Here is a 13,217-nt window from a genome sequence, read left to right as displayed (position 1 = left end):
CTTTGTTTTTTATTTTTTGGGTGCTCCATCAGTGGGCCAGTGACAGCAGATAGAATTATAGATAGCCAATTAGGGGTTAACTAGCCTAACAAGCTAACACAACCTCCCCCTCACTTATCTCAGTTATTGTGGGCAATTACAAGTCCATGGCACCCCAATAGTTGCTGCTAATGGTGCTCACAGTTCCCGTTGGCACTCCGCTGTTCCCTGCTGTGGTGCGGTCGTAACCGACAGTCCCAGGAGTAGACTCTCTGTGCCGGCCTGACTGGAGAGAGGCGCGCACTGTTCCCGCGCTCCTCTCCTGCGGGTCCTCCCTCGCCGCGCTGATGACGTGTGTGCGCACGGCACGCACGCCTTACCAGCAGCCCCTGCGCTCAGAAAGGGGTGGCGGCGATACAGTAAGTGAGTGTGGGCAGGGGAGATCACACATCCCGCCCCCCCCCCCGTTCCTCCAGCACAGATTCTTTCATCCTCGGCGGCCGTGCAGGAGCCGAGGATGAATCGCATGAAATCCTGTGCGTGTCACCCCAAATGGCTACGCGTGTCAGCACTGACACGCGTGTCATAGGTTCGCCATCACTGAGCTATTATATTGAGTGTGATTTTTTTTTAAATGATTTATTATTTTAATGTGCTGCTGATTCATTGAACCCATCCAGACTCCAAAAGTGGAGAATCATTCATTTGCAGCTTGCTTTGATTCTTTTGTATGATGGAATTGACTTGGGAGCTCCTGTTGATGTGTAGCCCACCTCAAGGAATGCAGAAGAATTTATAAAATATTATTTTTGTTTGTTTGCTTTACTGCCTGGCAAGCATTCAGTTGGGCCCAGCAGAAAAGTCTCTTGTGGAATACCACTTGAAATGAATGGGAACTGTGCAAAATCTTATGGAATACAATTCAAAATGGAAAGTCTTTGTTTTTTTGCTTATTATTATATTTATAGTCTTCCTTTCTGCTTAGATTTTATCCTGATGGTGAAGATGATTTACATTGTTCAGGGCAAGTAAAAACTTGATTCATCTAATTCCAAAGGCAATTTTATTTGTTTCTGGCAATACTACACAATTATTTCATAAATTATATGATGCCATTTTTATATTCTAACCTTGCAAATGCTTTGAGTCATTTCCCACCTCAGAAGTGCATTTCATTTAATTATACCTGCCTGTGTAGTATCAGTTAGAAATGTTCATGGATTCCTCCAGTAAAGTTGAGTCTCCAGGCATAGATGGAAGTTTAGTGAAGCTTCCAAAGCTGCAGTTAAATAATGAGCAAAGGCGGGAACAAAACTAGAGAGGGTTATTTTTAACCATGTCACTAAATCTATTTTGCCCTTTGCATTGGTTGCTTATTTGTGATGGCTAGCACTGTACCAAACCATGTTTCCTGTCATTTGTTTCATTTGCAAGGTGCCTAAGAATGTTTTTAATTTCTAGATGTTGATTCTGAGCTTCCTGTATTGTTACAAAGGTCAGTGGGCACACAATCATGGGTGGCTTTCCTATAGTCCAAAATGTCTAGGACAGCAGCCATACTCAGATCCAGAGGGAGAATTTCCCCATGGTGTCTTGGTGTCTTCCTATAGACTGAAGCCAAGTGTGAGAAGCCAGGGACTTCCACAAAAGACTGGAATTTTGGTGAATGAAGGTAATATCAAATATACCTTAGTATATTTGCCATGGTATATTTGCCTATACTTGCCTTGGTAAGGCCACACTTGGAATACTGCATTCAGTTTTGATCGCCATGATGTAGAAAAGATGTGGAGACTCTAGAAAGAGTGCAAAGAAGAGCAACAAAGATGATTAGGGGACTGGAGGCTAAAACATATGAAGAAAGGTTGCAGGAACTGGGTATGTCTAGTTTAATAGAAAGAAGGACTAGGGGAGACATAATAGCAGTGTTCCCATATCTCAGGGATTGCCACAATGAAGAGGGAGTCAAACTATTCTCCAAGGCACCTGAGTGTAGAATAAGAAGCAATGGGTGGAAACTAATCAAGGAGAGAAGCAACTTAGAACTGAGGAGAAATTTCCTGATAGTTAGAACAATTAATCAGTGGAACAGCTTGCCTCCAGAAGTTGTGAATGCCCCAACACTGGAAGTCTTTAAGAAGATGTTAGATAGCCATTTGTCTGAAATGGTATAGGATTTCCTGCCTAGGCAGGGGGTTGGACTAGAAGACCTCCAAGGTCCCTTCCAACTCTGCTATTGTATTGTATTGTATTGTATTGTATTGTATTGTATTGTATTGTATATGCATGCCAGGATAATGGGAGTCCAATGTGAGTCAGTCACTGAGATCAAAGTTGGCAGTTCAATGGTTCGAATCCCTAGCACCACATAACGGAGTGAGCTCCCATTACTTGTCCCAGCTACTGCCAACCTAGCAGTTCAAAAGCACATAAAAATGCAAGTAGAAAAATAGGGACCACTGTGGTGGGAAGATAACAGCGTTCCGTGCATCTTCGATGTTTAGTCATGCCAGCCACATGAGCACGGAGACGTCTTCAGACAGTGCTGGCTCTTCGGCTTTGAAACGATCAGCACCGCCCCCTAGAGTCGGGAACAACTAGCACATATGTGCAAGGGGAACCTTTATGCTCACCGACATACACACATTTCTCCCTATGGTACCTAAGTAAGTGCACCAGGAACAGATTTTAAACATTTCCTTTCAGCCAAGTACCAGAGGATGGATAGAGAGCAAACTAAGAAAAATTACACTTTGGGGCAACAAGGCAGGGCCTGGCCTGGCTGGAAGAGCAACTTGTTAGTCCTTATTAGAGGCTTGCTAAATGTATTATTTACTATCCTTAATCGAGGGTAGTAAAACATCCGGGGGAGTCTCACCTTCTCGGATTAGCAAATTGGATTAAAAGGCGCATGAAGTTTTCTGCCTTTTAATGAAACTGTTGATCGGAAATGGGGCTGCCAGATTCCTCCTTCTGGTTGTTGGGGTTTTTTTTGTTGGTGGTGGTTTGTTCCCAAATCAGCCACAGATCAGGCCGTTGGGCTCTGTTGGTGAATCTCCAAGTCAGATCTGGCGATTGCGCTATCAGCAGGGGGGACGGGAGAAGAAAGAGAGTCGTGAGTTTCCATCACAGAAGTGAGAAGGCTTGAAAAGCCCCGCCTGGAGAAAGAGCGAGCGAAAGCTTGGAGCTGGAGTAATATCCTGGGGGGGGGGGATTTCCTCCGAGGTTGCTGTCTTAGTGGGGGCTTAGAGGAACCTTCGGAGATAACCAGCGGGTGGTGCAATGCGAGCGTGTCACCGGGAGGTTTAGCCCTTGATCGATAGATAGAAGACGGCGGAGCTCCTGAGATAGGTGCCTTGCCGTTTCCTTTCCCAAAAGGAAAGGAAACGTTTGGTGTCATGCTTGCCGAGAAGGTCTCAACTCGCAAAGACAAGGCTAGGCTAACCTTCTGCAGTCCAGGTCCTTCGCTCAAAACAAGCATGCTCTCCCGAGAGGGCAACGTCCATCCATGTTCAGAATCAACAGTGGTGTATTAACCATTACAGTAGTGGCCAAAATTGTGGAAACCTTTTGGGAAAAGTGTATTTTTGAGGTTTGATGGCTAATAACCCCACTTTTTTTGTAGTTTCAAGATAATCATATTCCACTGTTGGACTAGCCTGGGAATAGCCCAGACCTTAATCCAATTGGAAATCTATGGAGCCCACTAAAGAAACTTGTTAATCAGAAGTGACCCAGCAATAAAACCCAGGCCCTTCCTGCTAAAGGTTACCCAATTAAGTAATAACTGACATGGTGATAATTTTTATATATCTCATTTTTCTATGGTGATAATTTTTATATATCTCATTTCACTTTTCTTCTTTATAACTAATATTCTAATAGCAAATCCTTCATAAAAGTTATTGCATTACATTCTTGATTAAATTGTCTTTCCATTGATATATAATTTTATGGTACTACTACTCCCAAAAAAATATGGTGTTGTGGTAGCTAGTTTCAGAAAATACACTTTCCCAAAAGGTTTCCACAATTTTGGCCACTACTATAAGCAGCCTAAGCACGTGCTTAGGGCACCAGGCCCAAAGGGGGCACCACAAAGTTGAAAAAGAAAAAAAAAACAGTGAAGATTTGTAAAGTATGTACAAAGGAGGGGGGCACCAAGATTTGTCAGTGCTTAGGGCACCAGTGAGCCTTAATTCGACACTGAGAATCAATGTGTTGGTAGTCAACCCTGCGCGAAGGCGTCTGTTTGCAAATCTGTTTGCAAATCACCGGGTTGCGGATGCGCTAGGGCAAACAAGTGCAAACACCTAAGAAGAGGTCTTTGTCCTGTTTTCTTAGGGATTCGACCAGTGTCTTTCCCTCTCCCTCCCCCATAGAGGAGTGGGAGTCCCTGGCCCGAAGCCCCATACCTGGATGCGGAGAATCTTAAAGGATTAGATGAATCACTGCTTTCTAATGAAGGGTTAGAATGATCAGTTAAAGTACCATCCCAGGGAACATTTCGAAAATAACTTTAATGGGACAAAAAGTAGCGAGAGGGCAGGCAACGTAAAACGCAAGGAGAAAGAAAAACTGCGAGGAAGGGGGTTGAAATGTTGGCCCCTTCCCAAAAGTCCAGGAAAACTTTCTCTTCCTGCCCCCTCTACCACCCCCTTAAATCGGAAAGGCCTATTTGGGAAAAGATGCCATTTGGAGTCAGCAAAACCAATTCTCTCCTTGGATAAGGCGAGACTCAGGACTGTCTTAATGCGTGGGCCTGAGGGGCACTTGCCCGTGGGCCCCACGAGCATAGGGGCCCCATACTAATCTGTGTATATTAACCCTTCAATGCACCTTGTATCATACAAATACAGCAACGTATTTATTACACTTTACTGCATTTTTTTAAGATTAATACTAACATGCAAGTATACTTTTACTTTTATCGACCATTTACATGTTTATTCCCGTGAATAGTTGTCGTAGGGGTCCCAGGACGCTGCTTTGCACGGGACCCCATATATCTTTTGAAGACGGCCCTGAGGCGAGTTACTAAACGCGCATCAAAATCTGAGCATCTCGGTCGGGGCGGGGCCGTTCCCTCCCTTCGCTGGGCAGAGACAAGTTGGAAAGTTTTCATGAAACGGAAAGGGAAAATGTTGTGCCCGAGACTGAAGATCGAAGAGGCAAACAGCCCTCGTTCATTTATCTACGTATTTCACAAGGGTCACCTTCATTTGGCCAAGAGCCTTCCTAAAGACCAAGGCGGGCGTGGGATGGGGGTGGGGTGGGTGGGATGGGGTGAGGGAGAAGCTCACCTACTTGGGAGCGAATGGCTTCAATAGCAAGCCTAGCACAGCGCCCCCCCCCAATAGATTCGCTCCCCCTCCCCAACGTGATCCTAGATGGGTCCCGAGCGTGCCAGAGAGGAAGAGTCGTGCTCCCGGTTCCCAGATGGAAACGTGCCCGAGAGAGCATTCGCCTTCTTGGCCCCGACAGGAAGCATCGCTGGAAATGGGAAGAGGGGGGAGGGGGAAGAAACAGACCAAGTGACGTGAGGGGGGGCGTGATGGAAAGGAGGATGCGGGCTGGAAGTTATAAAGGAGCTGAGCCCGGTGAGTTCAGCACCCTTCGGATACTGGCGCGAGGTGTGGGGATCCCCAGTTGCCGTGCACGCTTCAGGACCTCGCCGGCTTAGAAGAAGCTTTCTCTGCGGGAGCGGGGCGCTTGGGCTCGATAGGCGAAGCGGATCTCAGGCAGAGGCGGGTGTTTTCTCCCACTCTCTCCCTCCGGCTGCGCTCCTTGTGGCTCAGAAGGCGGCATGTTGAGCTGGGGTCTCCCTGGAGCCGTGCTGGGCGGGCTGCTGGGTTTCTGCCTTCTTCTAGCAGGTAAGTGCGAGTTTCCCTCCCTCCCACCCACTCCTCGGCCCTTGCCCTCCGCTTCCCCTGGACCCGGTTCCGATGCTCTCCGACTCTCGGATCAGGACTAGAATGTTTCCAGGGCGGGACGGGGGAGGAGGAGGCGAAGAGCCCCGTAACCTCTGAGCCTCGTGGTTTGGCCGCCGTAACCAAAATCTCCCGTGGCTATGCGAGCACAGCTTGGGCGTCCGCGGCGGTGCTGTATCTTTTGCGCTCGGACTGGGCGAGTCTCGGTCCCAGCCGGAGGACCAAACGCTTCCGTGGCAAAGCGAGCAAAGCTTTGGCTTGTGCACGGGTGGTTTCCAGAGTGTGGCGGGACGCGCGCGAGAATCTAACCTTGAAGGGTCTCGCCTGCCCCTCTGGCTTTTCCGCGAAGGCACCTGCGGGCGTAGAAGGGCCGGGAGATGGTGCGCGTTGAGAGGCTTCCCTTTTAAGAGGAACAGCTGCCCACAGCTGGAACTGCTGGCCCCGCAGCATAAGCGTGGATGCAGATGGGCTGGTCCTCTCTGGCTATTTCGTTGAGCCGATCCTTGCTTTTTTCTCTAGAATATATCTTGTCTTTTTATGTACACTGAGAGCATCTGCGCCAAAGACAAATTCCTTGTGTGTCCAATCACACTTGGCCAATACAGAATTCTCTTCTCTTCTCTTCTTCTATTCTATTCTATTCTATTCTATTCTCATTCTATCTTATCTTCTATTTTCCCAGCTTAAAGTGGGCAAAGGAAACCACCCGGGACGGGGTTGCTCCCTGAACAGGCCCGTGCTTCTGAACGATCTAGAGTCTAGACCATCCGTGCGAAAGGATGGTCCAGTTTTAGGAACGGGGACGGGATGCCGGGATTTCCAAACGCAAAAACCTGGGACTTCAGGATGCCTTTGGCACTTTCATTCAAACGGGTGAAAGACAGCGTGTCTGTCTATATGCGGATTGTCTAAAGCAGAGCAGAACTGGCCGGGCCGGGTTGGGGCGGGGGGGATTTGAGGACAGGTTCCTACGAAAAGCGTCCTGGTTTTCGTTATCCACCGCGACCGATGATGACCGACTGACGGCTCGGCTTGGCGGCAATAGAAAAATCCGATAACTTTGTACGCCTGGTTTCACAGGGGGTCAATCTAATTCCGAGCATAAAGTTTTGTATGGAGCAAAACGTGGTTCTCATGGTTTAGTGTGATGCAAAACAAAAAACCTAGGCGTCGTGGCTTATTCAACAAACCAAGAGGAGCTAAAAATGGGCGGCTAACGCTGATCTTTGGGGCCCCTCTTCCGTCAATCTGGCTCCGGGCTGGGAACCCAAGCAGCTCTGGAAAAAAAAAGGAAGGAAAAAGTCTTGGGGAGAATCGGAGGCTTGATTTTCTTTTGGAAAGAAGGAGGATGCTGTGAGTTGTTATCGGCTTCTTCTCCCGACCTGGCCGCGCAAGACGCAGTCAGCCGCCCACCGGGAAAGGGACTTGCTAAATGACCCAGACAGACGGGATTTACGTGGCAACCCATTGCAGTTTGTTTTTTCTTGGTGAGCTTCAAAATACCTTGCAAGGGAGGAACAGTGCGTGGGTACTCCGGGGGGACAAGCGCTCAGCTCACCAGTGCGCTGAACCGTGGAAGGAGAAGAAGCGACCAGCGCTGGAAAGAGACCGGAGTTCACTACAGTTATCCTGGCGAGGAGACCGGGAGAGAGGGAGCCAGGAGACACCTGCTGGGACGACGTGCGAGAGGTTGGAAGAGGGAGAGACCATCGACCGCGACCTGCAGTTGGGTTGGCTGCGCTCCTCGTATTGGAGAAATGTGTTCCCTTGAAAGCCTTGGGGGGGGGGGCATCATCAGTGGGGCTGGCTTGTTGTTAGTTGCGAAATCGTGTCTGACCCATCGTGACCCCATGGACAACGTTCCTCCAGGTCTTCCTGTCCTCTACCATCCTCTGGAGTCCATTTAATTTCACGCCTACTGCTCGCCTACTGCTTCAGTGACTCCCTCCAGCCACTTCATTCTCTGCCTTCCCCTTCTTCTTTTGCCCTCAATCTTTCCCAGCATTAGGCTCTTCTCCAGTGAGTCCTTCCTTCTCATTAGGGTGGCCAAAATATTTGAGTTTCATTTTCAGGATCTGGCCTTCTAAAGAGCAGTCAGGATGGCTTAGAACCCCGCAAGAGAAGAAGTAGCTGGAGAAGTGAGCAATGTGGAGAAAAAGATGATCCCCAGAGGGCCAAAATAAATACTGCGAGATTTCGGAGCAATAACACTTAGACTTACCTATATACAGCTTCACAGTGCTTTACAGCTCTCTCTAAGCGGTTACAATGAGAGGAAGTACATCTTTATGCTGTCTTATTAAAGCTGTGAAGGCCAGATGACGAGATGCTTTGGAAAGGGGAGAAAGTGGCTCAGGACTAAAGCATGAGGGGCTTTCAGGCCTTGGGCAACATGCCTTACTCAGTGGCTGCTGGGAAACAAAAAAAAGGAGACCTCTGTGACTCTCTTCTCTGTTCTAAGGTGCTCCCTGAATGAGTTTGGTTAGCATGGCTGGACACACACTGCTCATCTGATGTGCCTTTGGCTTAACCCTGCAGGACTCTTAAACATATCAATGCTTACTGTATGACTAAAAGAGTAAGTCCCCCCCCCCAAGTCCTCTGATCCATTCAGCTGCAGTGTTCTTGGTTGAATTAAATTAAATACCTTCATTCCAAATATAACCTTGGCTGGAAACAAAAGGCACTAGAATTCAATGCACTAGTATTCTTTGGGAACTAATTCACATCTCATGGTTTGCTTAATTATGCAATAATTAATTGAATAAGCCACAAGCAGATGGGTTCACCTGACATACTAAACCAAAACCAAATTTTGCCTTAGTGCAATATTGTGAACGGGACGATAGGGGTTTATTTCCGAAGAAATATTCCAGGATAGAGTTAAGTATAATTCCCTTTTAAAATCTGCCAACGTTTCATAGTGTTTGTACAGTAAAAACAGCTTGATAACAAAACATTTTTTCACAGTATTGTTTAAAGACATTGATGTCTACTTGGGTAAGAATGGGTTCTGAATGTAAAAATGTTCCTTTCCAATTAGCACTGCACATAAAAAATTACATATCACTTCTCAGGGATATGTAATCCTTTGAAAAGTGTTAGTGATGGAAACACACACAAGGTTGAAGAAGCTCTATGGTCAGTCTACTATTTTATATTTAAAAAAAAGATATTGGGAATGCTAGCAGCCCTTTAAGTTTCTCTTTAGAGAAATAACCAAATATAATTTTGGGTCAGCAGTCTGCTAATTGATTTCCCCCCCTAAAAGAAGCAGATCATAGTAATTTACTGTACAGATCCCACACAAAGAAGTCTATGTGAAAGTTGATAAAATGCATAGTAAAGTATAGAGTCATTAATTTAAGTCTTAAGTTCATAAAAAATGAACTGAAAATATATAATTGATACCAAATTGAGAATTCAAATATTAGATATAGCTATTAGATCAGAAAATGATGACTCTAGCATGGGGGTGGGTAGTTTGTATGTGTGATAAGTAACATTTACAGGATTTGGGGGTTTGGCCTAGCCAAAGACACATATTTCAGCACTGAATGAAATAAGTACGTTAGGATTTACATCTTTACTTCCAGAATAATTGGCAAGATATAGAAGTAGTTGTCATTTTTTATGGCAATTCTTATGACAAACTCATAAAGAATAAACATAAAATAAATCTGTGAGCCTTAGTTACCCTGTGCCTTTTTCATACTAATATCCCCTAAAGTTTGTCATTCAGTTTTGTCACTGAAAGTTATCCTTAGGCAGTAATCTCACTGAGATAAGTCTCACCAAGTACATTGTTATTTATTTTTGAGTAAATCTGTTTTAGAGCTATTATCCTGTTTTACTGATGAACTACATTCTGTGCTTTGCAAGTTGACTTCTAAGATATTCCCTGAATACAACAAATATATGTATAGGACATCCAAGCTTCCAAATCAGAAGCTTTTTCAGAAAGTGAGACGGGTTATGATACCATAGTTAAAGTCAAAATATAACATTTTAGCACCTTAAATTTCAGGCAGGGTACCTGCTGTGCAAAAAGTTTTTTGCCACCTCTTCCCTTAATTTTATTTGCTAATTTTTAAAATTGAGCAAAAGTTAAGACTACATGAGATGTTTGGAATAAGCATGACTGCTTTTAATACATCATATCTATCAATGAAAGTAAGATCAGAAAATCATTAATACAAAGAATCATTTATTTTACAAGATACAAGTAGTTTTCACTTACTGGCCACAACTGGAAGCAGCAACTCCATTGCTAAGTAGCAGAGTCAAAGTGAAATGTCACATGATTGTGAATGATTTACAACATCAGTTGGTTAGTTCCAGTTGCGGTCATTCAGCAACCCACCATGAATTGTTAAGTTACAATGTCACATGACCCCAATTTGCGACTCCTGCCAGCTTCCCCATTGACTTGTCGGAAGCCAGATGTGAAGTTGCAAATGACCATCATGTGACCAGAGGAGGCTGTAACCATTGTAAAAGTGCACAAGTTGCCAAGTGCCTGTAACTTAATCATGTGATTGTGGGGACACTGTGATGGCTGCAATTTCAAGGACTGGTCTAAGTGTTGTAACTTTCAATGGTCAGTAAACAAATGGTCAATAAGCAAAGACTGCAAGTGTATTTTATTCAAACTGTGAGCAATAGTAAACATATGATAAAAATATATAATTTCAACTTTTAGAGAACTGCCAAATTGCAGTCAGGAGGCAGTCAGCAGAAGTAGCCTGCAGTACTGCACTTTAACCACTGTGCCACCGTGGCTCATATATTTGCTAATCCGTTAAATACTGCAACATGATGCAGACCAAAAGATCTTAGTGCTGTTAGTTTGCATGTTGTATCTTTAATTGATGTACAACTTCAGTTATGATGTAAAATCTGACATAAGTGAGCACATACAGTTGGTATTTGGAATGGGGAATTGATTTTTAAAATGTAATTTTCCTCCCAACCACCGCCACCAACAATGTATGTTTGTAGCACCCAACTTGTATAGTTCCTTGTGACAGCCCTGTGTTCAGAAAACTTTTAATTATTTTTTCTCATTACTTCTCTTTCTTATATGAGCCACAGTGGCACAGTGGTTAAAGTGCAGTACTGCAGGCTACTTCTGCTGACTGCCTCCTGACTGCAATTTGACAGTTCAAATCTCACCAGGTTCAAGGTTGACTCAGCCATCCATCCTTCTGAGGTGGGTAAAATGAGGACCCAAATTGTTAGGGGAATGTGCTGACTCTGTAAACTGCTTAGAGAGGGCTGTAAAGCACTGTAAAGCGGTATATAACTCTAAGTGCTGTTGCTATTCAGATTGCATAGAGATGTATGAGCAGACTTCAAAGGGTTGCTTAACAATCAAAGGAATCAAATTATTATTAAGCATATATACTGTATGAACCTATGTGTATTTTCCAGTGATACAGCCTCTATCTGAAACCAATTCAGGTAGATAACTTGGGCTAAAATAGTTAGATCTAAATGAATTTTAGATTTTCTTTTTTGTCCATTAAAATACCACACAGTATCATTGAATCCTTGCAGGAAAGGACTTATTTAACTATATATAACTTTTTTTCCACTGCAAGACTCAATTGTCTGAGCATTTTTTAAAGCAGTAATCTAATCTTAGCTAGTGCATCACCACCAACTATGTGATTCTGAAACAAAAGAGACTGGCTAGAAATGAACAATAAGTATTTGCTTCTTAACAGATGGGAAAAAATTGAATTGAATGAATTTCTCCACTGATACAAGAATAAACTACTCAGAATCTCCTTGATGTATCTGAATATATATTTTTTTGATATTTTATTTATGTTGACAATATTTTCAAGAGGATCAACCAGGCAGATTCTAGTGGAATGTTAAAAAGAATGCCTTAATGATCGAAGCTATTTGACAGTAGAACCAATTACTGCTTTCCTTTGCTAGAAATCTCCCCACAGAAACTGGATTGACAGTTTTCAAGATTGCTTTAATCTGGATTCTTGTTCTTGAAAAGGAGATTGGACTCAATGTTTCAAGAGCTCCTGCCAACTCTCCACTTCTAAAATAGTGTCTCTGTTGCAGATACTTTCAGTTGAACACAGTGAAGATTAGGAGAATGAATAGACGCAGGGAAAGGAGAGCATTTATTTCTGTTACATTAAATTATAGCACAATTCTATACAGCTCAACAGTAATTTCCACTGAATACAAAAGCCCTTGCTTCCATATAAGTTGGACCAATTGCATTATTGAGCTTGGTTTTAACTCAACGCAAGGAATATAGAGTTGTGCTAAAGGCAACATTGAGCAGGACAGTTGAATGGACAAGGGAGATGTTTATGTCATTTTATATGCTGAGAAAGAGTTCCAGGCATAATGGACTTTGAGAAAGTCATTCAAGGCAAAATGAAGAGCAGAAGTAGAGATGGAGAAATAAAGGTGATAGCCAAAGATGTTTTCCAATACAAGAGCAACATCCTTTGGCAATGTTTGAAGATAACCTATGTAAATATGTTGTGTAGCATCAACTGATAATTTACTGTATATGGTACAGTGATCATTTGAAACTTACTTATTTATTTAGAGAATCCCCATCTCACTTGGGGGAGTAGGGCGTTGTTTCTACTTTTCTTATATTCAGACACTACAGATAATATCTGTTAAATGGGCACTGCAGTAAGAATTTAAGAGGCTCAGGCTTCAGAACTTTCTTTAGGCTTGTTGTCTACCTTTCCTTCCATGTCCCAGAATGGGGGAGAGAATTATTTTATGTCTTTTAGATCATGGGATGAAGTGACTGCAAGTAACAAATATAAGGAAACTGGCAAATAAACATCAAAAGTCCCCTGAAGCATCTTTAATTACTTTCTGGACACTACAACAAAACGAAAAACAAAAAAAGCTAGAGCTGAAATGCATCTGTAAAAAATAGGTTAAAAAGGGAATAGTGCAAGAAATACACCCACCTCCTTCCGAAATAGAATAGTAGAATGCCTTCTCTTCTTCACCTTGTTGGAAGTCTTGAGACAAGCCGGAGTCAACACCTGGGAGGTTGGAAAGCTAATGGGTATGGAAATGAACTCAGAAAACATAGTGAGAGAGAAATGGTGTGTTGAAGGTTCCTGGAGAACACAGGGAGGTGCATTCCAATCATGATAAAACATCCAAAATACCTTTTAGGCACACACACCACTTATCAACTGACATCACATCTAAGGCAAAGCTTATACACATTGAGCCTATCCTCTTTTTATTACTGTATTGATTTAACTAATAAAAATTAGCTGTACAGCATTGAGTACT

General features: G+C 43.7%; 1 protein-coding gene across 1 annotated transcript in view; it reads left to right on the top strand.

The window, feature by feature from the left end:
- Nucleotides 1-5,558: 5,558 nt before the first annotated feature.
- The window catches only part of FLT1 (fms related receptor tyrosine kinase 1), a 128,196-nt gene continuing 120,537 nt past the window's right edge, over nucleotides 5,559-13,217 (top strand). The window contains exon 1 of the mRNA XM_032219936.1: nucleotides 5,559-5,852. Coding sequence (XP_032075827.1) covers nucleotides 5,786-5,852 — 67 coding nt within the window. The 5' untranslated portion in view covers nucleotides 5,559-5,785. The remainder of the gene's footprint in view (nucleotides 5,853-13,217) is intronic.

The sequence above is a fragment of the Thamnophis elegans genome, chromosome 6 (assembly GCF_009769535.1).
Source record: "Thamnophis elegans isolate rThaEle1 chromosome 6, rThaEle1.pri, whole genome shotgun sequence".
Classification (NCBI taxonomy): Eukaryota; Metazoa; Chordata; class Lepidosauria; order Squamata; family Colubridae; genus Thamnophis; species Thamnophis elegans.
The sequence above is the reverse complement of the archived record's forward strand: the minus strand, read 5'-3'. Positions and strand labels throughout refer to the sequence as shown.